Source organism: Hemicordylus capensis, chromosome 2 (assembly GCF_027244095.1).
Source record: "Hemicordylus capensis ecotype Gifberg chromosome 2, rHemCap1.1.pri, whole genome shotgun sequence".
NCBI lineage: Eukaryota > Metazoa > Chordata > Lepidosauria > Squamata > Cordylidae > Hemicordylus > Hemicordylus capensis.
Genome location: NC_069658.1, coordinates 253448934 through 253474553, shown reverse-complemented (window position 1 = coordinate 253474553; position 25620 = coordinate 253448934). Strand labels below are relative to the sequence as shown.

The 25620-nt window shown below is 45.5% G+C and overlaps 1 protein-coding gene across 1 annotated transcript in view; it reads right to left on the bottom strand.

The window, feature by feature from the left end:
• Positions 1-16793, bottom strand: part of CFB (complement factor B) — a 95651-nt gene extending 78858 nt beyond the window's left edge. Inside the window, exons 1-6 of the mRNA XM_053293384.1 lie at positions 16682-16793; positions 12122-12358; positions 7832-8017; positions 6233-6406; positions 5662-5775; positions 2895-3031 (exon numbers count right to left, since the gene is read on the bottom strand). Coding sequence (XP_053149359.1) covers positions 2895-3031; positions 5662-5775; positions 6233-6406; positions 7832-8017; positions 12122-12358; positions 16682-16718 — 885 coding nt within the window. The 5' untranslated portion in view covers positions 16719-16793. The remainder of the gene's footprint in view (positions 1-2894; positions 3032-5661; positions 5776-6232; positions 6407-7831; positions 8018-12121; positions 12359-16681) is intronic.
• Positions 16794-25620: the final 8827 nt, after the last annotated feature.

The window sequence follows — 25620 nt, the reverse complement described above, 5'->3', positions numbered from 1 at the left end:
CTGAAGGCAGGACTAGATCAAATGGGCTTAAGTTACAAGAGGGTAGATTTTGGTTGAACATCTATATATTTAATCCTCATGGAGATGCCCGTGGAGATGCGTCCCGGCGCCCAGCGGACTGGGTGGGCAGTGGAGGCTCGCGCAGGGCAGGAGGCCGTTGAGCTGCTGCTGGGGGGAAGGCGACGGCCGCGATGAGGAGGCGGCTGTGGCCCGGCCCCAGCCACAGTGAGGCGGTGACGGGCGCACAGGGCCCGGGGGATCAAGGAGCAGCTGGGCTGGCACAAAGAGGAGGCACGGCAAGTGGGGATGGGCTGGGAGACGGGGCTGAGAGGAGGGGGAAGAGTCAGAAGGGGCATTGAAGGAGGCCAGGTCAGGAGGGGAAGGGGTGTTGGGGCAAAGCCCCAGCACCCATTGAAGGAGGCTGGGTTGGGAGGGGAAAGGGGAGGGATGGAGGGCAAAAAGCGAGACTGGGGCTGAAGGGGGGGAAGAGTCTAACTAGGGGCGCAGATGCTATGCGCCCGGTCGGCTAGTTATGATAAATTTATTAATGGTAGGAGCTGTTCAATAATGGAACCAATCTTCAGGGGAGTGGGGCTTCTCTCATTGGAAGTCTTCGGGCACAGACTGGATAACTATCTCATGGAGATGCTCTAGCTCCGGAGTTCCTGCATTAAGTTGGGTGTTGGAGTGGATGGGCTACAAGACCCTTCAACTCTATGGTTCTATTATTCACATTCAGCAAATGTCCCCTACAACAGTCATTAAAAGTTTCCTTCTTGTAGGTTCAGCCAGCTTTATTGCTTCCTGTTCATTGCTGTGGGAGGATTAGTAATAAATTGTTCTTTAATTAATCAGCTTCACTTCTATGTGAGAAGACTTTAATTACCAGTTTCCTTTCCTTTTATTTCATTTACTACCAAGTAGCCCATCTCAGGCAACAGATTTTAAGATACAATTAAATGGCAGTAAATTGTCAGGTTTTCGTTTATTATTACATTTTACCACAATGTGAATTCCATTTGAATTTTCTGTACCAGACACCAAATTGCCTTGAGCCATCTTGGACAACAAGCCATTAAATCCCATTGGGACTTATCAGTAAATACTAATAATAATAAACTTTATTTGTTAGCCACCCCATAACAAATTGTTTTCTGGGCTGCTTACAACACAGCATTAAAACATGAGAAAAAAACACATTAAATCATAACAGAACAAAAAGGGTGGGGGGAGAAAATACAAAATACAATACAAAACAATTTTTAAAACATTTTCTAAAAAATCAGTTAAAATCAGATCACAATTTGTAAATATTTAAATTTAAAAGGCCTGAGTGAACAAAAAGGTCTTTACCTGGCATCTAAGAGAACAATGCAATGAAGCCAGGCAAACCTCACCGGGGAGGCTATTCCATAACCCGGGTGCAACCACTGTAAAGGCCATCTCCTTAGTAGCCACCTGCTTCACCTTATTTGGCAGGGCCACCCAGAGAAGGGCCTCTGAAGATCTCAGGACCGGGTTGGGACATATGGGGCAAGGCGCTCCCTCACGTAACCTGGTCTCAAGCCATTTAGGGCTTTAAAGGTTAAAACCAGCACCTTGAATTGGGCCCGGAAATGGACTGGGAGCCAGTGCAATGTCAGGGTTGTACCCATTGATACCTAAATTTAAGGAGTTCCTCATTTTGTCAGCACAGACAGTTAAGAATGTACTACTAGCCTGGACATGCAAGAACGTGAACTACATTTCCTTTTGCTTTGACATGTATAGATGATTCAGGATGGACAATACTGTTGGAGTTCCAGTGCATCAACCTTTTGTATCAACTATCCTAATGACCACTAGGGAGTAGAGATAGTGAGTAAGGGTCTCCCTAGCTGTTCTACCTGTCTCTACTCTATGACCGCTGATTGGACTCTTCAGGTATTTCCTGTGAGAGTCAGAATCCCCTCCTTTCCTCTTAGAGAACAGATGGAAACATCTCTCTCTCTCTCCACCCCCCCACCTATTCATTATGTAGTTCTATAGATTAGGATTAGGTCTTTCCTATCCACCAATAAATCTACTTAGTATTTTATTCTACAAGAATCTCCATGTGCCTTCTCTAAATAGCTGCAACTAAACTCTGCAAACTACTCTGTAACTGGAGTCGGTAGCTTCTTTAGTGCTCTGCTAATTAACTGGGGGTAAAAATTACAACCCCCAACAAATACTGATCCAGATAGTCCAATGGTCTGGCTCAGTATAACACAGCTTCCTATTCAAAAGTTCAAAACTAAGATTCAGTGGCCAACATCCCTACTAATGGTGTACAGCTGTTGCATGCAAAGTGCTGCAGCAGCATTTAGTAATCCAAATACCACAGTATGGGGTGGGCAATTTTCACCACTCTCTCCTTCCCTCAGAAGTGCTCTTTAACAACCCTAAATATGTCCCCAAGGGCTGCACAGCCCTCAGGGACATATTTAGGGGTGTTAAAGAGTGTTAGGGGAAGGAGAGATCAGTGAAAATTTCAGGGGGCAGGGCAGGGCGGCGCCTGCACAGCGGTACTCCAGATTACTAAATGCTTAGTGGGGATGTTGGCTAATGTATTTTCCCCATGCACCATTAAAGGCTTGTCTACATGACAACTTTAGGTCACTTTAACTGTAGTAATTTTCTCTCAAGTAACCCTGAGATTTGTAATCCTGAAAGGGTTCTAAAACTTTCTGAGAGGAATCTCACCCCTCTCTGGCATGGTTATTCATAGGGCCTTGGAAGAAGCCAAAGTGATCTTTAAAGGGGTATAAAACTTGTTTAAATGTACAGTGCAAACATGCCCCTGTGGAAATCAGAAAAAGCAAATCCACCTGGCAATATTTGCCCCTTTCTAAGTTGTGTCTGTACAAACTTACCCTGTTAATTATAATCTGTGCACACTGTGTAAAGATCTTGAAGTTGTCTAAAGTGACACTGTGGGAAGCATCGAGAAGCAAGTAGACATAGAGGAAACTTTCTCTGGACAGTATAAGCCTTCGTCCTAAAGATGGAGCTAATATGGAAAAGGAAAAACTATCACTCAGTACTTCACAATTTCCAAATGACAACCCCCTCACCCCAGATCTTGTACTCCAGTCCTAAAAGGAATGGAAACACCAAGGTTATCTTTCACATGCACTGCCATTTATTTCTATTCAGGTTTGATCTTAGCAGATTTGAACAAGGAATCAGGCAGCTGGCCATCTAGCACACAAAATCAGAAGATGCTGACACAGCTCCTCCCATCCATCTGCCTCCACCCTGGTCTTCCTCTCCTCCCTTGTCCCCTAACTGCTGCAGCAAGCAGGACTCCAAGTGTGCCACATGCAAGCAGAGAACAGGACAGACAGAAGGACAAACGGGCAGGAGAAACTACAGTGGCCTTGGGTCCTGAGTCAATAGAAGATCTAAACCTGGCAATCCTACTCAACCTTTGATGCAACTGGCCCGTAGCTCAGAGGCAGAGCACATACTTGGCATGTGGAAGGTCCAAGGTTCAATCCCCAACATCTCAATTTAAAGAGATCTCAGAATGAAGGGCTGGGCCAAGCCCTCTGCCTGAGACTTTGGACAGCAGTTTATCCTGCTTCACAAGGATAAACAATCACGGTTGAGATGGTTGAAAACAATGACCAGTTTCAACCAAGGGTGGCCCAAGATATTGCGGCGCCTGAGGCGAGCCACCAAATGTTGCCTTGCCCCATGACCCTGGTGGGGGCCAGCTCCCCTTCAAAGGCATCTTTTGCAAGATTTCACAGTGGTGCAGAGAAGGAAAGGCTGCATGCAACCTCCGCTTCTCTCCTCATGTTTTGTGCAAAGTTTGCAAGGAGTGTGAGGAGAGGCACTCCTTGCCAAGTTTGCAAGGGTTCAGATCAGGTCGGTATAGCTGCTCCAATGGCATCAGGAGGGACATCTTGCTGTCCTGCTGATGCCCCAGTAACCTGCTGCTTGAAGCGACCAAGCAACATCCACTCTGAGTTTCACCTGTGGTCCGAAGACAAAAATAAGTCTGTCTACTTATGCACATGTGTTCCACGATAAGGACCACTTTGAATTTGACCAAAGTTGGGTGGGAGAATATTTCTAAGGGCCAAACTAGGCAACACAAAGAGACTGTATTATCGGGGTCTGCATGTTTGTTTTAAAATGTCAATAAGCATTGCCAAACAGCAATCATGAAAGTGGTGGGGAGGGGACTGGCATGAACTGGATCAAGATCATGGCAAAGACAAAGGCTTTAAGCCACTATCTTCTCACTGATATCCTGTTCCAGATCGGGACTCCATACAGCTGCAATTTTTACACATACGCGCGCACACACACATGCACACACACACACAAACGGACTGAATCTATGCAATCTAAATATCTGGTTTGGTTCTAAGTTTTTTGAACTGGTTGGTCCAAAGGAGTCTTGGGACTCCAGGTGTGTTGTTGTGGCTTGGGGCTGCTACTCCTGTGGGAGCAACTCTGCCAGTGTGTGCCTGCTTGCCTACTACTACCTGCTCAACCTGTACATTTGCAAACAAACAGATGTCACAAAATGCCATATAGCTCAACTGCTGGAGAGCCTGGGTTTCAAATCTGCCTTGAAATCCCATTGTATGTAGTCAATGGCACACCCTCTATTGTGCCCCATTATTTCACATATTCTAGAGCTGGCAACGAAATAGATTATGGAGGTAGGCCCTGAGGATTCTTAACTCACACTGTCCTGATACCACACACCATGCAAAAGAGTTCTCGTGATCTCTCACCTCAACACAAATTGACCATAAAATGGTCTGCTTCTGCCATGGGCCCAACCCAGAGGCGTAGCAAGCTTGGAGTGGGCCCAGAGACAAGATTTTAAAATGGGCCCCTCGCTGATACACACACACAAATACACTTCACAATATATAGTGCACTCACATTCAGATCCCCATTATGAATACGGTGAATATCTTGTTCACAATGACTCTTAATTCACAGGGGTGGATCCAGTAGGAAATTACAGGGGGTGCAACAAGAATTCCCCCCGATAAAAGATTCCCCCATATAAATATTAGGGCTTGGGTTTTCTTTCTCTTGCAAATGCACTATGCCAGGGGGTGTCAAACTAAAATTTGGTGGTGGGCCAGATTAGATTCTGATACACCTCTGGTGAGTCACACATAGCCTTGCGCCCATCTCACACCACCTTTCTTCTTCCTCTTCTCTGCTCTGTCTCTCATTCCTTTTCTCCCCCACCTCCTTAAATTAGCTGAATTCACTACTTTTTACACTAGAATATGCTCAGGGAAAGATTGATTTTTGGAAGGCAACTACCATCCCAACAGTCAGCTTCCTCAACTCTGCAGTTACATACAAATTCCAAGCTGGGGAGGAGTACAAGATGCTAGGAGAACCAATAGGGCTGGGAGAAAAGTTAACCCTTTTTTACTGTCTGCTACTGCTGATCTCCCAAAGACTCAATATTAATTCATATGGGATGCAACACGGGTGGGTGGGGAGTCATGTGACATGCCTCTGGGGGGGCCCTTGGAGCAGTGGGGCCCCTAGACAACTGTCTCCCCTTGCCTAATAGTAGTTATGCCCCTGGCCCAACCTGACTTATAGTAACTATACCACCAGAGCAAGACAGAGTAAAGAGCTTGGACCCACCTTGTAGCGTCCCAGAAGGGTCAGGCCCAGAAGATGATACAGCACTCAGAACATTAGTAAACGAGGCTCCAAATTCGGCTTCAACATCTTCAGCCCGATCATAAGAGAATGGGGCTGTGGGGAAGAGAGTGGAGGCAGTGCTTCTGTTATTGTGTGAGACAAGATGGCGGAAGAGTCAAGGCTTGGTTTTCTGAGAGAGAGGAGGAGTCTCATGGGGTAGAGCTAGAAGGGGGAGGAATAAGAGCCAGGTTCTGAAGAGGGGGGACATGGCTGGGAGGTGGTCAGAGGAACAGGGATTTACAGGGTCTCCTGTCTTCTTCGGGAGTCTGCTAAGATAAAGAATGGGTGGGGGGCAGGATTCCTGGGCTCCCTGGAAGTTAGTTGGATTCATTAGGTAAAAGGTAAGTTGTCTCATGATGATGATGATGACTGATGATGATGACAATAATAATAATGATGAAGAAGTAGTCAAAGGCTGTACACAGAGCACAAATAGTTAGATACGGTCCCTGCTCAAAGGCGAGCAACCTTTTGGGGAAGTTTGGAGGAGAGATGTGGTCAAGTTGCTTACCTCTACAGCTTGGCTCAGCTCCTGACCATTCACCCTCTGGAGTGCACACACGCTGGGATGACCCCACCAAGTCCAGATCTCTCTGACACTGGAATGTGATCCGGTCACCAAGATGATTGCGCCCCCCACTAGCAATGGCCCCTGGCGGAATGGCAAGACTTGGGCAGTGCCCCGCTGCAGAGAGAGCAAGACAAAGAGCTGGCAGAAATGCTGTGAAGCTCACTCCTTCCTGTAATATTGTAATAGTCGCTACCTATACACCTTCAGTCTTAAGGGCTATACGCTTGCTTTTTAAAAGGTAACATTAAGTTGATCAGTGGAGATATTGAATTTAAAATGCATTTTCATTCTTTTCCCATTTACTTCAAAAATGAGTGGACAGACCAGGTTACTTTTCAAACCAGAACATTTAGCATAGTTCTAGCTAAAGTGGTCAGCCCTTTCCTGGGCTGACCCACTTCAGATTTCAGGTAGGGGCTCACATGATGGAATGCTGCTGCTTTTTGTTTAAGCCCGGATCATGATTAGGAGACGGCTACATTAGAATCCTCCTCTCCGACATCTAGTTGGATGACATTATTTGTATGGAGAAACAATCAGTTATATGAGCCCTCACCTGCCGTCTGAACTGGTACAACCCATTCACAGGTTTACCCCCTCAGTGAGAACAACTAGGCCACAGACACACACGAGGAACGAAGCGAACAAAGTTAATTTTGGGATTCTGTCTTCAACTGTTTATGGGAGGAGAACTGCTCTTGTGGTAGCAAGCATGAATTGTCCCCTTTGCTAAGCAGGGTCTGCCCTGGTTTGCATTTGAATGGGAGACATGTGTAAGCACTGAAAGATATTCCCAGGGGATGGGGCCACTCTGGGAAGAGCTTCTGCATACTTGCATGCAGAAGGTTCCAATCTCCCACCCTGGCATCTCCAAGATAGGACTGAGAGACTCTCCTGTCTGCAATCTATGAGAGTGTCTGCAACCACTGCTGGTCTGTGTAGACCAGGGATTCTCAACGTTGGGTCCCCAGATGTTATTGGACTTCAACTCCCATAATCCCCAGCCCCAAAGTCCTTTGGTTGGGGATTATGGAAGTTGAAGTCGAATAACATCTGGAAACCCAACGCTGAATATCCCTGGTGTAGACAATACTGAGCAAGATGCATCAACGGTCTGACTCGGTATAAGGCAGCTTCCTATATTCCTATTTCCCTGCACATGTTCTTTTCCACATGAACCTCTCAAACACATGGGTGACAGGGCCAGATTTCAAACTTGAAAGGCAAAATTATGTCATGAACGTGGACCCCACTTCATGCTCCGTCTTAATTTGCAAACAAGGTATCACATTAAAAACAAGCAGAACATCCTGAACATCTGAGCTCAACTAAATTGGCCAATTTTGCAAAATAGGCAAATATAGATATGGAGGTAGATTAAATTGCATAATATATATAGGTTGCATAATTTGGTTATTAGTGTAGAATTTTGTTAATGCAAAGTATATGCAGTCCACACACAAACAGCTTCCTCTTTTCCTCCCAAAGAGGGCAAATGGATGTTGGAAGTGGGAGTACTGAAAGCCTAGCGGGATTCACCTCCATCCTCACAGACTGGGGAAGTTCCATTCCAGCGGCCATTGGGCTGGCAGTACCGCTGGGCCGAACCATGGAGCTGGTATCCATCAGAACACTCAAAGCTCAGGACAGCACCAACAGGGTGCCAGCTGCGTCGGGGACTGAAGAAGCCATTTTCGAAGGCCTGCTGTGCAGGGCAGCGTATGTCTGCAGTGGAGAAGGGACAAGGCTCAGAACAGCACAACAAGAAGGTTTTGGCCTAGGATCCAAAGAACTGTGAAGTTAGTTCTACATCTGGGTGCATTCCAGACTAGACCCTGCAACGAGGTCATGTTGTATCTCGGAAGTGTGCTTCCACACTGCCTGTGTTGTGACACCGCAGTCCCTACACGAACAGCAGGGTGCCGTTCACACTTCCAATGCCTTGTTTCGAATTTAATCGCTACGACATAGAACTAGGACATTGTATATCTGGCATAAGAAAGTTGCTGTTTGGGGAGGTTGTTAGTTTCCGTGAGACTGCTACCCCTGCTGTTTATGTTTTGAATGCAACTTGCCTGAACGGAGGCATTTTGCGGCTGTTGAGCAGCTAGTCTGAAAAGCACTCTGGTAGCATGGAACAGGAAGCCAAGGTCTGTGACATGTCCAAACAGCAGCTTGAAAGCCTTTTGGTCACCGTGTATAAAGCTGGGCTTGGACTCTTGCCTGCCTCGATAGAACTGCAGCATTGCTTGGATCAAGACATTAAAAGCAAGATGCAAATGCACAAGAGTGCATTGTGTAACATGCACAAGAGTGGAGTCAAGCACAAGTCTCCTTTGCTTGACTTATGGCACACTTGCCAAAAAGCTCAGCAACCCCGGCTTAAATGTATTGGTCAGAGGCAGTACAGAGCACCTTCATATTTTCTGCATTTAACAGAGCTTCGAGAATAGGCTCTAGGGAAAGACAAATATTAACCTAACAACTACCGGTTGGTTTTTTGGATGCAGCTCCTGCTAACTGGGCAAAGAAGCACCTTCTCAAGTGGTGGCTCTCTTATATTTATTTATTTTATTTTACATATTTTTATACCGCCCAAAACTTACGTCTCTGGGTGGTTTACAACAAGATTTAGCAGGAGAGATGCAAGTGCTCCTTTTCATCCCAACATGGCATCCCTCTCAGTGGCTGCTGCTGGTATCGCCCTCATGTTTTTTGTCAGACTGTTAGCCCTTTGGGGAGAGGGAACCATTTTCTCTGTCTTTTTGGCATGCAAGTCTTCTCGCAAACATGTTTTGGTTGAAAAGTGGTATATACATATGGAGAATAATCATTTCATTTAGGATCAGGTAGTATATACAATGAAGTGAAGACAACAAGGTCACAGAGAGATATGCCTACACGGCCCCAATACTAAGCAAACCAAGGGTCAATTCTAAAAAGTCCCTCTTAACTTAAGAGGAGGGTTTGATTACATTACAAGCGTGCTCTCCTTAAGGAAAGCACACTTGTAATGTAATCAAACCCTGCTCAACCAGTGTCCCCTCTAACAGGGATTCCCAGATGTTGTTGACTACGACTCCCGTAATCCCCAGCCAAAGGCCACTGCAGCTGGGGATGATGAGAGTTGTAGTGAACAGCAGCTGGGAATCCCTGTTAGAGGAAACACTGTGTGCAGCCTATACTGTCTTCCCTTCTTTGATGGCCATGTGATATGGGCAGACAACTGGTGGTGAACCAGTTTACTCCACACCTAAGGACTTTGTTCATGGCCCCTCAATACAGGTCCAGAGCCTCTTCCCACCTGTATATTATTATTAATTTGATTTCTATACCGCCCTTCCAAAAATGGCTCAGGGCGGTTTACACAGAGAAATAATAAATAAATAAGATGGATCCCTGTCCCCAAAGGGCTCACAGTCTAAAAGAAACATAAGCTAGACACCAGCAACAGTCACTGGAGGTACTGTGCTGGGGGTGGATAGGGCCAGTTACTCTCCCCCTGCTAAATAAAGAGAATCACCACGTTAAAAGGTGCCTCTTTGGCAAGTTAGCATGGGGTTCCAAGTTAGCATGGGGTATATATAACACACCTTATAACATATAACACACCTCAGTCGCTGAGAACGTTTTATTCTCTTCCTTCCCAAGGGATAGAGCCACAGAGGTTTTGGGAATGACTTCCAATAATGCACCTCAGCTGCTCACTCCAATTTGACTGTGCCTAGACTCATATATGAGAGTCTGCAACAGAGGTCCACTAAACGGAGATTCCTGACACAGTCTCTGTTTGTGTTCACAGCTAGAGATTAAAGAAGCCCTTGTCTGCTTCTCAGCTTGCATGGCACTCAGGCGGAGCCAATGTTGCTGTTTAACATTTGCCTCATTTCAAAATATGGCTTCTATTTAAAATTATTTGTCATCTAGGACCATACAGAGGAAGTGTGACTCTGTTGGTCCTTTTGGATCTCTCGGCATCTTTCAGTACTATCGACCATAGTATCCTTCTAGAACGTCTGAGGGAGTTGGGTGTAGGAAGCACTGCTTTGAGGTGGTTCCACTCCTATCTCTCAGGCAGATTCCAGATGGTGTCGCTTGGAGACTGTTGCTCTTCAAAACTTGAGCTTTTATCTGGAGTCCCTCAGGGCTCCATATTGTCTCAAATGCTTTTTAACATCTACATGAAACCGCTGGGAGAGATCATCCGGGGATTTGGAGCTGGGTGCTATCAGTATGCTGATGATACCCAAATCTATTTCTCCATGTCAACTTCATCAGGAGAAGGCATATCCTCACTGATTGCCTGCCTGGAGGCGGTAATGGGCTAGATAAGGGATAACAAACTGAGACTGAATCCAGACAAGACAGAAGTACTTGTTGTGCGGGATTGTAACTCGGAAAACGATATTGACCTGCCTGTTCTAGATGGGGTCACACTTCCTCAGAAGGAACAGGTACGCAGTTTGGGAGTGCTTCTGGATTCACGCCTCCCCTTGGTTTCTCAGGTTGAGGCATAGGCCAGAAGTGCTTTTTATCAGCTTCGGTTGATACGCCAGCTGCATCCGTTTCTTGAGATTCATGACCTCAGAACAGTAGTACATTTGCTGGTAACCTCCAGACTTGATTACTGCAATGCGCTCTATGTGGGGCTGCCTTTGTATGTAGTCTGGAAACTACAATTAGTACAGAACGTGGCAGCCAGGTTGGTCTCCGGGTCATCTCGAAAAGACCATATTATTCCTATATTACACGAGTTACACTGGCTGCCAATAGGTTTCCGGGCAAAATACAAAGCACTGGTTATAACCTATAAAACCCTAAACAGCTTAGGCCCATGGTACTTAAGAGAACGTCTTCTTCTGCACAATCCCCATCGTCCACTGCGTTCGTCAAGGGAGGCCTGTCTGTGGCTACCTTGAAGTTGTTTGGTGGCCACTCAGGGACGGGCCTTCTCAGTTGTCGCTCCAAGACTTTGGAATGTGCTTCCCGCTGGTATAAGACTCTCCCCATCTCTAGTGGTTTTTAAAAGATCCTTGAAGACTCTTTTTTTTAACCAGGCCTTTTAGCTTTTGTAATTTTAAATTTTGTAAATTGTTCTCGTTTTAGGCAGCTTTTTGGAGTTTTAACTGATTTTAATGTTTTATTTATTTGTATTGTTTTATTATTGTGAACTGCCCCGAGGCTTTGGTTTGGAGCAGTATAAAAATCCATTAAATAAATAAATACATACATACATACAGGCAGGGATGATGAGTACGACAAATATTTATATACTGCTTTTCAACAAAAGTTCCCAAAGCAGTTTGTGTAGATATAAATGAATGAATGAATGAATGAATGAATGAATGAATGAATAAAATGGCTCTCTGTCCCCAAAGGGCTCACAATTTGAAAAAGAATTTAAAAAAAACAACAACAAAAAACCCTAGTCTAAGAATGACAGGATACCATCCCGCCTGTGTTTCATCTCTCTGTTTTTCTTGCTCAGCACTTCCAGCAAGCAGTAGTCATGTGAGGGAAGTGTGTTTCTTTTGACCTGGGACATTCTCCCCCTGAGGCAACTCCTATGTGATGCTTTCTGGGAAGCCCCAGAACATTCTATCCCTCACCTAACCATACATCACAAAAACAGGAAGGAAGTGTAATGTGGACACTATGTGCCAAAGACTGGCCATCTGACTGTACTGAGACATCTTGGTAAAACACATTTCAAGAATCAGCCGACCTCCCAGATTTCACACCCTGGAGAAGCTATGTGTCTAGAACTTGTATCTAATCACCCCATTAGACTGTCAGCAACCCCCCAAGTGGTCAGCAACCCTCACATACCTCTGCACTGTGCTTGCCTGATAAGGCCTCCAGTCGGGGAGCGCATGGGAGACCACATCCCACTTGACTGGCAGATCCGACTTCGGGATGGATATGGATAGGAGCCAGTTGGGCAGGAATAGGTAAGGAGGCTTCCGGGGCGATAGCCATCTGAGACCGACACGGTACCACCTCGGATAGATACTTCCTTTGGGCACGATGGTGCTGCATCAGGTACAGATTCCTGGGTGGCAACAGCTGCAGAGGTAGGAAAAAGGCATCAATTCCCTAGAGTTTAAACCCTCTTTAGGATTTTGACTCAGTTACTGGGTTCGGTATTGCCCCTGATGTTTTTTACATCAGAGCATCAGGCTGTGAAGCAATAAATAAAAAAGAGTACCTTAGAACATACGTAGAGCATCAATCCTTTATCTCAGATCTGGGGGAAGTGGGGCAGGCCTTCCTAAGTACCCCCTTTCCTAAACACTGAGGGCCCAACTGCCCAGTGTTTATCTCAGAAAATTAGGTGGATTTTCACACTCCAAACATTTAGATTAGCCTTACAGGTTATGTTAAATGCATTGCTAATTGGCTACTTCTCTTTACCAAAACGTAGCTGGAGATACCCAATCTGGATTAGGACCATGGTACATAAGGAAGAAGAGTTAATACTCCCCACCACCACCCCGTGCTGTTTTTCTGCAGATGCTCCCCACAACCCGGCCAAGTTGCTATTTGCCTGAAAAGCTGTTCTTTTCCGCAATCACCCACTTTGGGGCAAACAGCTCTTGGGGGTGGGCGTGATGTTCAGCAAGAAAATGGTATAAGGGGAAAGGATTAATTCCTGATCCTTAAATTGCAGTCCTGACCCATATTAAGGGCTCCCACATACAACAGCTTTTTGTTACAGGAGTGACGCTGGCACTCTTAATACCACATTTAATGCAACACATAGTTTGGCCCTACCTTTCTGCCCAGTTCTCTCTGAACTTTGCTGCAGAAGGGAGGGATTTTCTAAAAGCTAACTCACGTTTTTAAAGTTTAGAAATCCCATGCTTGCATTTGAGATTTAATATTTGAAGTCCTCTTTATACTAATTTTACCAGCCAGTGAAGTATAGCATTTGTGATTGTACATCAGCTGAAAACGGGCTTGAAATCATTTGCCTATAAGAAGAAAAGGACAATAGCCCTATTCAGACATTATGTTGTATGTGTGTACAGGTGTCTGTAGACATGTACATGTTTGTGTCTGAATGACTATACATGTGTTCATTTAGAAAGTGAACCAGGGTATGCATAGGAAGTACATTGAACATAATGTGTGAATAACCGTACGTGTGTGCAGATCTGTATGGGCCTACACTGTACAGGTACTTGCAGTGAACATCATACTGTGAACAGGGTTAATCATGTCACTTTTTAAAGGTTAAGGGATAATATTTCGTGCCCTTTTGTTTAACAAAGGAAACACATGGGACTTGCAGTAGGGAGCTGGATTTGTAGAGAGCTGGACTCGCAGTTGAAAAGGTTGTGCCATCGAGTCGGTGTCCACTCCTGGCGACCACAGAGCCATGTGATTTTCTTGGTAGAATACAGGGGTGGTTCACCATTGCCTTCTCCCGCGCAGCCTGAGATGATGCCTTTCAGCCCCTTCCTAGGGAGCATGAGCTATCCCCTTTGCTAAGCAGGATATGCCTTGGCTTGCATTTGGATGGGTGACTACATGTCAACATTGTTTGCTATAAGATATTCCCCTTAGAGAATGGGGCTGTAGCTCAGTGGTAGAACATCTGCTTGTATGCAGAAGGTCCCAGGTTCCCTCCCTGGCAGCATCTCCAGGTAGAGCTGGGAGAGACTCCTGCCTAAAACCTTGGAGAGCCACTGCCAGTCAGTGTAGGCAATGCTGAACTGGATGGACCAAGGGTCCAATTTAGTATAAGGCAGCTTCCTATGATCACATTGGACTTGTTCTAATACTAGGAGAATGATAAGAACAATCAGGCCTGGGGCAAGCACCCCTGCCATCCGAGGCCAAGTGGGGAATCACCATCTGCTACCTCTGCACAAAGTGTCCCCCACATCACCTACGGCACACTCCAAGCCAATTCCCCACCAAACCTCTTCTTATCTGGAGGGGGGGTGGTAGCTGCTGCCACTACCACCACTACTCTTCCTCTCCTTGCCCTGCCCCCCTGCCTTGGGGGGGGAGCAGAGAGCAGGATGGGCATATAGGAGGAAGAAGATCAGCAGGAGTGGCAGGGGGCAGCAACACTGCAGCCACTGACAGCAAGTGGGAGTGGCCACTAGTGGCTGGAGGTGGCTGGCTCACTAGTGAGCTGGCCATAGAAACAACAATAGGGAACCACATTTATTTCCACAAAAGAGAAGTACAGACTCAAGGCCTAGAACTGCCAGTCAAATTCTTGGCTATTGGGTAGGCTTTTGGGTACTGAAACTGTATCATGTACATTAGATAAGCAATCCATACAACAACCCTGCAAGGTAGGGCAGTGTTTATGTATTTGTTTTAGGGATTTCAATCCCAACTTTTCCTGTAGAAACAAGCCTAAGGTAGTGAAGAAACACAATATCAAAACAAACATCAACGAGATAAATACAATGCAGAAATAGCAGCAGAAAATCAAATCCAAACTAGAGCCCAGGTGATTAAAACAAAATATGCTGAAACACTTTAAGATATATATATATATACACACACACACACACACACAACCTCAACCACCATTTAAAAACAGGTAAAGAGGAGATCTCCCATATTCTTTTTCTCATTCCTTTTGAAAAACCTTTTGCTGAAATAAGGGTATATAAACCTTGATCATCATTCTCTCTCTTAGAGGTGAGTTATGCCACTGTTAAAAAGGACCTAATTCTGATGCCCAGCAAACAAATCTCAGTTAAAGGCGGACCAGGATTTCTCATTTAATTAATTATCTAATGTCAATCTAAGGACTATGGCAGGTTCATATGAGAGTGTTATTATTATCTGTCTATATGTATAATTCTCTTAAATGTACCTGTTGCTAAGCCCATGTGTGGCAGCTCTCACAAGAGTTCGCGAACAGCTGCCCAGATAGAGATGGGCACAGGCAGGAGGGAAGAAAATGGCGGTGGCAGCGGGACAAGTGGGGGGGAAAGACGGCGGTGGGCGGGCAGAGAAGAAAACAGCAGCTAGATGGTGGGAAGCAGCCGGCAGCAAACGAGAGCCCTGCCAGCCGGCCCAAAGGAAGCATGGCCTGCAGTGCGTCCAAATGTGAAGGGCGGGCGGGCAGCGGAGAGGGTGGCGCAGCTTAGCTCTCCATCCCGCCTGCCGACCAAAACGAAGATACTGCGGCCGAAATGTGAAGGGCAGAGAGCGTGGTGCAGCCACCCTCTCCGGCACCAGCTTGGCCCGCACTGGAGAATGGCCGAGCAGGCGGAGGAGAGGGCAGCACATCCTCCCTTTCCTGGCCCACCTGCTATCCAAATGGCAGGCCAGAGAGTAGGGGGGAAAGGGGGGGTGGGGGCCAAAAAGCAGGGGGGCAAGCGGAGAACTAGAGGCACAGATGTTCTGCGCCCAGTTCAGCTAGTTATTATTATTATGGGGGCTGTAGCTCAGTAGTACAGCATCCACTCTGCATGAAGAAAACCCCAGATTCAGTACTGACCTAACATAGACCAAGAGCCTAACTCAGTATAAGGCAGCTCAGTATGGTTTGCCCTGCAAGGAATAGGCTGGAATATTCCTGCAAGGAATAGCACCTTTACTGTAACTAATTTAAAAATATTCCCCAAAGTTTAATTTCAAAGACAAAAACATTCAAAATTCAAAAAAAATTAATTTTGATTCTGAAATTTTGTTGAGTTTCTTATTTTTGCAAAACTCTGTTTCAGATCCAGTTTTAACGTTTCACCAAGAGCTTTTATGGTTGCTTCATACACTTGTTTGTCTTTTTTTTTTTAATATGCATATCTCCAGGAATTGGAAAACAGAGAAGAAAACAGGCTGCAAAAGAAATAGAAGAACGAGGAAACGAAAGACAAAATGAGGGGCATGATGCCAATAGAAATACTAAAAGCAAAATTGAGCTCAGGAAGAAAAACAGTATGGAATGGAAATTACTTAGGAAAAATGGAATTTTTCCATTTATTTATTCCATTTATTCCCATACTGGGAATAAAGAAGCAATTAGACAAAGGATATTTAAAAGGAGGAAAAAAGAAAGAGGAAAAACCAAAGAGATCATCTTGTTCTTGGCTATGTAAACTGTTTTGAAAACCTTTGTGTTGAAAAGCAGTATATAAATTGTAGTAGTAAAGTAAATAGTACTAAAAGGGGGAAAGAAATGAATGAAAGTAGAGGCATATGGAGAAGAGAAAACAATCAGAGAAATTTAGGCTCTAAAAAGGAAAAGAAACCCAAGAACTGCTTTTAAGAACAGAAACGAAACAGAAACAGAGCCCGTGGTGAAGAAACAAGACAGAATAGCGCAGTGTAATCCCGCCGCCCGCTCCCACCGTTATCTCACTGCAAGACCCTCTCACCCCCTCCCCAGCTCAGCAGCAGGCAGGGTCTGGCTACCTGGCAAGAGGATGAAGACACATAGCAAAGGGAGCATGGCGCAGCCTCGGGATCCGCTCTGGTCTCATGCAGTAGCTGCCAAGCGGGAATCTCCCACCCACATTTTGCAGCTGCTGCTGCCGGGAGGAGCCAGGGCAACTCTAGGATCCTCCTCCTTCAAACCTGAAAAGAGGAATCGATTGGCACGAGAGGGGCGGACGGGTGGAGGGGAGGTTGAGCAAGCACACTCAAAAGTTGCCGCCCTCAGCCAAACACCCCACAACATGGTTTTTTTGGATGCTTCAAGCACGTCCCTCCACCCGGGACAGGACGTCTGTGCCTTTAAACAGCACCACGACACACGCCAAAAAGAAAAATTAACACACAGGAGCAGTCTTTTCTGTATGGCAAATTTTTGCCCGCTCCTTAAGGTCTGGAAGCCCGGCGGGTGGCGGGAGATGGCGTCGCTGTCCTCAGAGCAAAGTGGCTCTTGCACATGGCCTGAGAAAGGTGCCACACGTTGCTTTCCCGTACAACTTTTCAAATCTATCTGAAATATGGAACAGTCTTTATGTTGTTTACTTCCTTGTGAGGTATGTAGGTCAATCATTCCTGAAAGGAATGTTACCAGGGGGGTACAAAGTTTCTTTCGGGGCCCCTTCCCTTCTCCAGTAGTCATCCTGTCTTTATCCACTACGGTTTTCTGCTGTAGTGAGCTGCAGCCTGTGTAAGGCCAAAAAGGGTATGGAAGATGAGAGAAGGGTGGGATGGAGCGCTCTGTTGATTTTCTGCATTTGAGGCCTTATGCTCCTATACTCCCTCCATGATAAATATAAATAAAATAAAATAAAATAAAAGAGGATCAGAGAGAAGAAAGCACATTTGATCTGAACATCTTTGTTTATGCTACAATACAGATAAAAGGAGAAAGAATTCACATTGAAACATCTTTTTATATTGCAGTGCAGATCAGATCATAAGACATAAAAAGTTGTGTGGTTTTTTTTTTAAGGTAGATAGGCTTAGTATTTACTTTTTTAAAAGAGCTTTCCTGGCCTTTTTAAAGTGAAAAATTTCAAATCACAGCATGAAAATTAATCGTTCTGGCAGTGTTTGATTCAATACTTAGCCTGGCCAAATCCACAAGACGTTCCTGAGGCACTGTAGACTTTAAATAATTCTTAATCAGCTTGAGTTTGCTAAATGACCTCTCTGCAGAAGCTACTGTTGCTGGATTTGTTAATAGTATTCTTAAATTAACACAAACATTTGTAAGCAGGTCACCAAGTCTGTACTCTGTTAACAAGTTCAACAGATCTGTGCATTTACAAATTTTGCTTTATGTACTGAGGGTAAATGTTGCATTTCTTTTCCAAAATAATCACCATTAATGTCAGCAGGATATTGCTTTGATAAAGATAAAGCTTTTCTCTCCACATCACTTTCAGACATGGTAAGATATTTCTACAAGAAATCAAATTTTTCTGCCAACTGCTTAACAGTATTGAAGCGGACAGTTAATCCTGCTATAACATTGTCTACCAAAACGTAAAACACACACTTGCGGAAGTAGGTCTCTTCTGGCATATCATCTGTGTCATTCATTTCTTCCAAGTTAGCATCAGGTGTGCTGTCATCATGCAGCCTTGCCCTCTTGCGCCTAACTCCACCACATCTACGGGAGAGTTTTATTTCTGTCTTTAGGTTTGACGCAACCAATTTGGCTTCATTCCACATGCATTTCCAGTTGTTTCGAAGTTTTGTCAGATCTATAAGGAGAGTTTCTATGTTTACTACTTCAGCATCCAGTGTGGCATCTCTAGCTTGGATGACCTTGTTGCAAATATCTATGCCAGCTAATATTTTGTACCACACAGTTAACATTAGCACACAGGCAAAAGATGTCACATATAATAAAACTCCGTGGACTTCATTTCTTGTTTTGGCCATCAAATAAATTCAGTTCTAGGAGGTCTTCCAGTGCCAATTTAATGCCAGGCAAGTGAGCTGCAAAAGGCTTTACACATTCAATACAATCTGACCATCTTGTTTCAGACATACCATGAAGAGAACAACCAATATGGTTTTGTAGTAATTCCCACTGCTCAGGACCGGAACTGAACAGGTGGTACACAGTTTGAATTGTTCTGAAAAAGGTTATTGCTTCAGGTATGCATTCAGCAGCAGCATTTCCACATAAGTTGAGTGTGTGACAACTGCAAAGTGAAAAAATTGCTGGCCCCGATACCGGGGCAGAAGGTGGGGGGAGAGGTGGCTGGCCTGCCGCTGGCCGCAAAGACTGGCAGGCGGCAGCAGCGGGCACGGCAGGCCGCGTAGGCGGCACTTGGTGTGGCGGGCCCGCTGGCGGGACAGGCCCTGTAGGTGGCACTTGGTGTGGCGGGCCCGCCAGCAGGACAGGCCACGGAGGCGCCTCTTGGCCAGGCGCACCGGCCAGGCTAGGAGGAGCCTGTGGGAGATGGGTGGGAGGGAACCGGGCGGCGGGACTTTCCTGTTCGCTGCCTGGGAGGAGGAGCGGTGGCAGCGGCCGGGTAAGCAGAACTTTTAAAAATGCAGGGGGAGGGGTGGGCAAAGGGGAGGGGGGGGCAAGAGAGGGGGAGGGGGAGGGCAAGAAGGAGGGGACAGGGGAGGGCGAGGGCGAGAGAGAGTGGGGCAGGGGGGAGGGGGAGGGCAAGAGGGAGTGGGGCCGGGGGGAAGTCAAGAGGGAGTGGGGCGGGGGGAGGGCAGGAGAGAGGAGAAGGGGGAGGGGAAGGAGGGCAGGAGAGACTGGGGCAGGAGGGTGAGAGGGAGGGGTGGGAGGGCAAGAGAGAGTGGGGTGGGAGGGAGGGGGAGGCAAGATTGTGGGGCAGAAGGGAGGGGGGTAGAGTGGGGCTGGAGAGGGAAGGGAACAGCCAGCCCCAAAGAGCGCACAGATGCTCTGTGCGGGTTGGCTAGTACCTACTTAAGTTTCTTTGTAGCATAAAATCATTGGCTTATCAGAATGTACAATATGTGATGCCTGATCTTTTGAATAGGCTTAGCCAAGCTGGGATCATAGTTATCATCATTAGGCCACAAAAGTTCTATAGATAAGCTATTAACTGTTGCAATAATGTGTGATATAGGTTACAGTTCCTCCCCCCCCAAAATTCAATTTTTATTAATTTTTAACAATAATAACCATTAACAATCATAATAGACACAAATGGACTTCCCGCGCACCTCCCTTCGTGAAATAACAACTATAAAGTGATATAGGTTACAGATAATACTTTGGCTCCTGGGCCCCCTTTTGGATCCCAGGCCTGGGTATGATGTACTCCCTGCAACCCCCCGCCCCCCATCATAGGCGCTGTCAATTATTAACTAAACTATTTCCTTTTTTTAAGTGTATTGTTTTCCAGAATTTTTGAGCTTTTTTACATGTCTACCACGTATGATAAATGCTACCTTTCTGTTCTGTACATTGGCAACTTTCCCCATGGTATTTGTTGTCCATCTTTGAAATCACTACTGGGGTGATATACCAGCACAGAAACATCTTGTACCAATATTCCCTTAAAATACTATTCACTGTAAATCTTATATTCACCTTCCACTGAAATTCCCACAGTTGCATCTCTATTGTTCTATCAAAATTCTGCATCCATTTTATCATACAGTCTTTCATCTGTTCTGATTCTGAGTCATATTCCAATAGCAATTTGTATATAAAACCTAGCAGATGCTCTGTTATTGAGGGTTCAAATTCCGTCTCTCAATTTTCCACCTTGCTTCCATACTTCTTCCTGAATTGTGCTGTTAATCTGTGAGTACAATAGCCAAGAAGGAGTTTCATCCCACTCTTGACTTAAAAATTGAATGGATTTCATTTTTGATCTTCCTACCATTAGACTTTGTAAATTGTAGGCTCTCCATTTATCAAATTTTGTTTGTATGTTCTTTTCTGTGGAAATACATATTCAATATCAAAGCTATAGGCAACAATGTTGGACTTATCTTTCGTTTGTACTTATTCCATACGTTTAGAAAACTGTACCTAATGGAGTGGTTTTTAATTTCTACATCCGCTTTTCCCCCTGCTGTCCACAAATATCTGTGTAGGCTATTAATCATATCTGGCCGCTCCATATTTGTGACCCATCTGTATGGAACTTTGATCCACTCTGCAATCCATGTTAAACAACTGGCATGATAATATAATTTCAAGTTTGGGGTGGCTAATCCTCCGCATTCTTTTGCATCTTGCATAATCTTAAATTTCACTCTAGGCTTTTTATTCTCCCAAATAAAAAGTCCACCTGTCTTTGCCATTAATGTAAAGTCTTCTCTTCGATTCTTATTGGTAACTTTTGAAATAAAACATTAATCCTAGGCAAGACATTCGTCTTAATTGCTGAGATTCTCTCTAACCATGAAAGATTTAATTTTCCCATCTGTTCAGATCAGCCAGTATTTTCTTCCATACCAGTAATTATTTTTAAATAAGTCTTTCTTTGTTGCTGTTACATGAATCCCCCAAACATTTTACTGGTTTAACACTGGACTGGAATCCTGTTCTTTCTTCCAGTTCCTTCAGTTCCTCATCTTCAATATTCCATGTTACCAACTGCGTCTTGCTATTATTCAATTTGTATCCCGAAACGTCCCCATATTGCAGAATTTCCTCCATTACATAGTTGGGTAATTGTTAGAACTATATCATCTGCATGTAACTTTATCTTATGTTCTTGCCTGGCCATCTTAATTCTGGGTATTCTTTCTTCCTGCCATATCTCCCAGAGCCAAAATAAACACCAAAGCTGAGAGTGGACATCCCTGTCTTGTACCTTTTGTGACAAAGCATGTCTTTGATATTGCCCCATTCACTATTACTTTCGCTTTCTGCTCCAGATAGATACTTTGAATCCAAGAAATAAAATTCAGCCCACGTTCCATCTTTTCCAACACCGTAAACATAAATTGCCATTCCAAATTATCAAAAGCTTTCTCAGCATCAAGAAAGACCATCACTGTTTCCTTTCCCCCTGAACTAATATTCTCAATGGCATTCAGAATGTATCTTAAACTGTCCTTCATGTGTCACTTTGGAACAAATCCATTCTGGTCAAAATGTATTATATCTGCTAAGAATCTCTTCAATCTTGTCACCAAGATAGCCACAAAAAGTTTGTAATCCACATTCAGTAATGAAATAGGTCTGTAAGATTCAGGAGGTGTTGGGTGCTGTCCTTCTTTGAAAATCAATGTAATATACAGTAATAAATCAATGTAATACCGGTTGAGTACCCCTTATCCAGACTGCTTGGGACCAGCAGTGTTCTGGATTTTGGACTTTTCTGGAGTTGGGAATCTTCTATATACAGGCATATAATTATGGTAGACAGGGGTCTGGAATGTGAGGTGGAACTCTCGCGAGAGCGTGCAAAAGTTCCAGCGGTGAGAAATAATGGTGGTGGCGAGGAGGCGGCGGCAAGGAGGTGGACGGCTGAAGAGGCGAGCAGAGGAGGCATGAGGTGGGGGTGGGGGCGGGCGGTAGGGGTGGTCGGTGGGTGGTGGCAGGACGGCCTGACCTGGCCCTGAGGGAGGCAGCGGTGGGACGGCCCTGGCCCTGAGGAAGGTGGCTTGACTACATTTTTAAAGTGAGCTGAGGCATTTTTGTTTTTTGTTTGTTACGGCGTGGTGTCCGGATTTTGGAGCATTCCGGATTTTGGATGTCCGGATAAGGGATACTCAACCTGTATACAGTTAACATACACTATATTGTCCCAGTATATAACTCAAAACACCCTTACAAGGTAGGTCAGTATTACTATCCTCTAACAGGGTAAATGTAAAGTGTGCCGTCGAGTCGGTGTTGACTCCTGGCGTCCACAGAGCCCTGTGGTTGTCTTTGGTAGAATACAGGAGGAGTTTACCATTGCCTCCTCTCGTGCAGTATGAGATGATAATACCTTTCAGCATCTTCCTATATCGCTGCTGCCCGATAGAGGTATTCTCTCATAATCTGGGAAACATACCAGCGGGGATTCAAACCGGCAACCTGTGGCATGCTGCTGATTGATTGATTAAGTGCCGTCAAGTCGGTGTCAACTCTTAGCGACCACATAGATTCTCTCCAGGATGATCTGTTTTCAACTAAGGTCTCTCAGTGGTGCATTCATTGCTGGCTTGCTAGTCAAGCCATTTCCCCGCAGCACCATTAGGTGGCTACTCTAATAGGGTAAGGCAGCATTATTATCATATTGAAAAAGGGCTGAGAGACTGTGGCTTGTTGAGTTCACAGAAAAGGTGAAATTTGAATCAGAAACTTTCTAAACTAGTATTTGAACCCAAGTTTCCTGGAACAGAATCCAACATTTTCACACTGGGTCTTGCTAGCTTTACAACGCCAAGCTCCAATTTAGAAGCAGCTGATCTCCATTTGTGATCTCCATCGTGCTGTATACTTGTGCATCACAGCCATTTGGGGTGGCAACCCTCCAGAACTGGCCTCTGTTAATTGGCATCAATCTCCAGTGACTATTGAAAGTAATCCTGGAAGCTTTAATAACTTGATATTGTGAAAAATATGGGGCGAGGGTGGGAATCTCCAGGAGCAGCTTCAGTCAGCATTGGCAACTAGGACTGTGCTTCTGAATGCCGCAAGCCAATCCTGTGCATGTGGAGGCAGCTGCTCAACAGTGCACCCATCTCCATGCAGTACTGTGTGCTTATGGTGCAAGGAACCCCTTTACTACCCCAGTGAGGAATGCTGGGAGGTATGCATAGAGAGTGCTGGGAGGTGTAGTCCTTTCCCCATAGAGCTTGATGGCGGAGGGGATGCCAGAAATGACTCCCCAGCACTCACCATGCACCTTCCCAGTCATCGGTGGGGTGATACAGGCTCAGATTTCTACAAACTCACCAGAAGTGCACAGTACTAGGGATGGGTGTGCTGAGAGTGGTTGCTTCTGTGCAGTTCAAAAGCATAGTGCACATTATTCAGACATTCCAAACCACAACCCTGTATGGCCATAGAATGCTATGTGTCTTCCAGGTACACTCTCAGAATTCGTGTACAGCCTAGAATATAACCCAGCATCGTTTGCAGCACACAGTGGGTCCATGGTAGATGTGCAAGCAGGGCTGGGGGCCAGGGTCGGCATCCTCAGGCATCTGGTTAGAAGTGGTTAGAGTGCTGGACTAGAACCGGGAAGAGCTGAGTTTGAATCCCCATTCAACTCCCCCATTCAACCATGAAGGCCAGTCATGTATCTCTCAGCCTAACCTACCTCACAGGGTTGTTGTGAGGATAAAAATAATCATGTACACCGCTCTGAGTTCTTCAGAGGATGAGTGGGATATCAATGTAAATTTTTTTTAAAAAATCTGCCAAGGGCCCTGGTTCTTCAGGAGGTGCTGCTGAAGGACCTCTGGTCCCCTGAAGCGGAACCTCTGCCAACCTCAGACCACCTGTGCCTATAACTTTCTGTGGCTGTGATAACAGATTGGCTCCCACAGCCAAGAGGGTCACTCCTTCATCCTCTCCTCACTTCCATCCAATAAATGGTATTCATTCCTTAAATGCCTGCCTACAGGCAGTAATGGGCTGGATGAGGGATAACAAATTGAAATTGAATCCAAGCAAGACAGAGGTGCTTGTTGTGGGGGTTCAGAATTTGAGGGATGATTTGAATCTTCCCGTGTTGGACGGGGTTATTCTCCCTTTGAAGGAACAGGTACAGAGCTTGGGAGTAATACTGGACCTGGGCCTCACCCTGGTATCTCAGGTGGAGGCTATGGCCAGGAATGCTTTCTACCAGCTTCAGCTGATTCGACAGCTGTATCCATTCCTTAAAGAGGATGACCTCAAAACAGTGGTGCATCAGCTGGTAACCTCCAGGCTTGACTATTGCAATGCCCTCTACTTGGGGCTGCCTTTGTACGTTGTTCGGAAACTTCAGTTCAAAATGCGACAGCCAGACTGGTCTCTGGGGCAACCTGGAGAGAACATATTATGAAGCAAATCTCACAATCAATGAGACTCACCATTAGGGGGTTAGCAGGGAGAGCAGTAGCCTGCTCTCCCTGAAGATGATCAAGGCAACAGCCCTGTCATGGAGCCGGCAGGGGCTGCAGGGACTGGGGGCCATGTGGCCCCCAAAAGTTCTAGGATGCCCCACATGAGCGCGTAGGGCATCCTGGGGAGACCCCCGAGCCCAGGAGGCTGCTTGCATGTGTTGCCGTGGTGCGGAGCCGTGCCACGTCAATACACGATCAAAAAACCGTGGTTAACGGAGCAATCTCATTTTAGGTGAGGGTTACTTCAGTGGATTACCCGTTTTGAGGAAACCGGGCTCACCTGCGAGCCCAGTGGTTCTCACGCTCACCCAAAAGCGGGCTAGGTTCCCTTAGACCACTTTTGGCCGACTGTGAGAATAGCCTCTATGCCTGTTTTAAAACAGTTGCTCTGGCTGCTGCTATGTTACCAGGCAAAAGACAAAGTGCTGGTTATTACCTTTAAAGCCCTGAACAGCTTAGGTCCAGAGAACCTTAGAGAGTGCCTTTTTCTGCATGATCCCCACTGCATGTTAAGGTCATCTGAGGAGGTCCGTCTCCAGTTACCACCCATACGTCTGGCGGCGACTCAGAGGCAGGCCTTCTCTGTAGCTGCTCCTGGGCTGTGGAATACATTCCCAGAAGAAATCTGTAACTTTAGTTCATTGTTGGCATTCAGGAGAGCCCTTAAAACCTATCTGTTTGTCCTGGCCTTCCAGAGTATTAAAACTGCTTTAATTGTTAATGGTTGTATACTGTTTGAAAATTGTTTTGTAATGATTGTTTTTAAAGGACTGATTCACGGGTTTTATTTTTGTTGCTGTGCATGGTCCAGAGCCATTTGGATGGGGCAGTGTATAAAATGTAAATAAATAAATAGGAGCATGCCTACAGGTTTCTTTGGCAGGCAGACAACACGATGT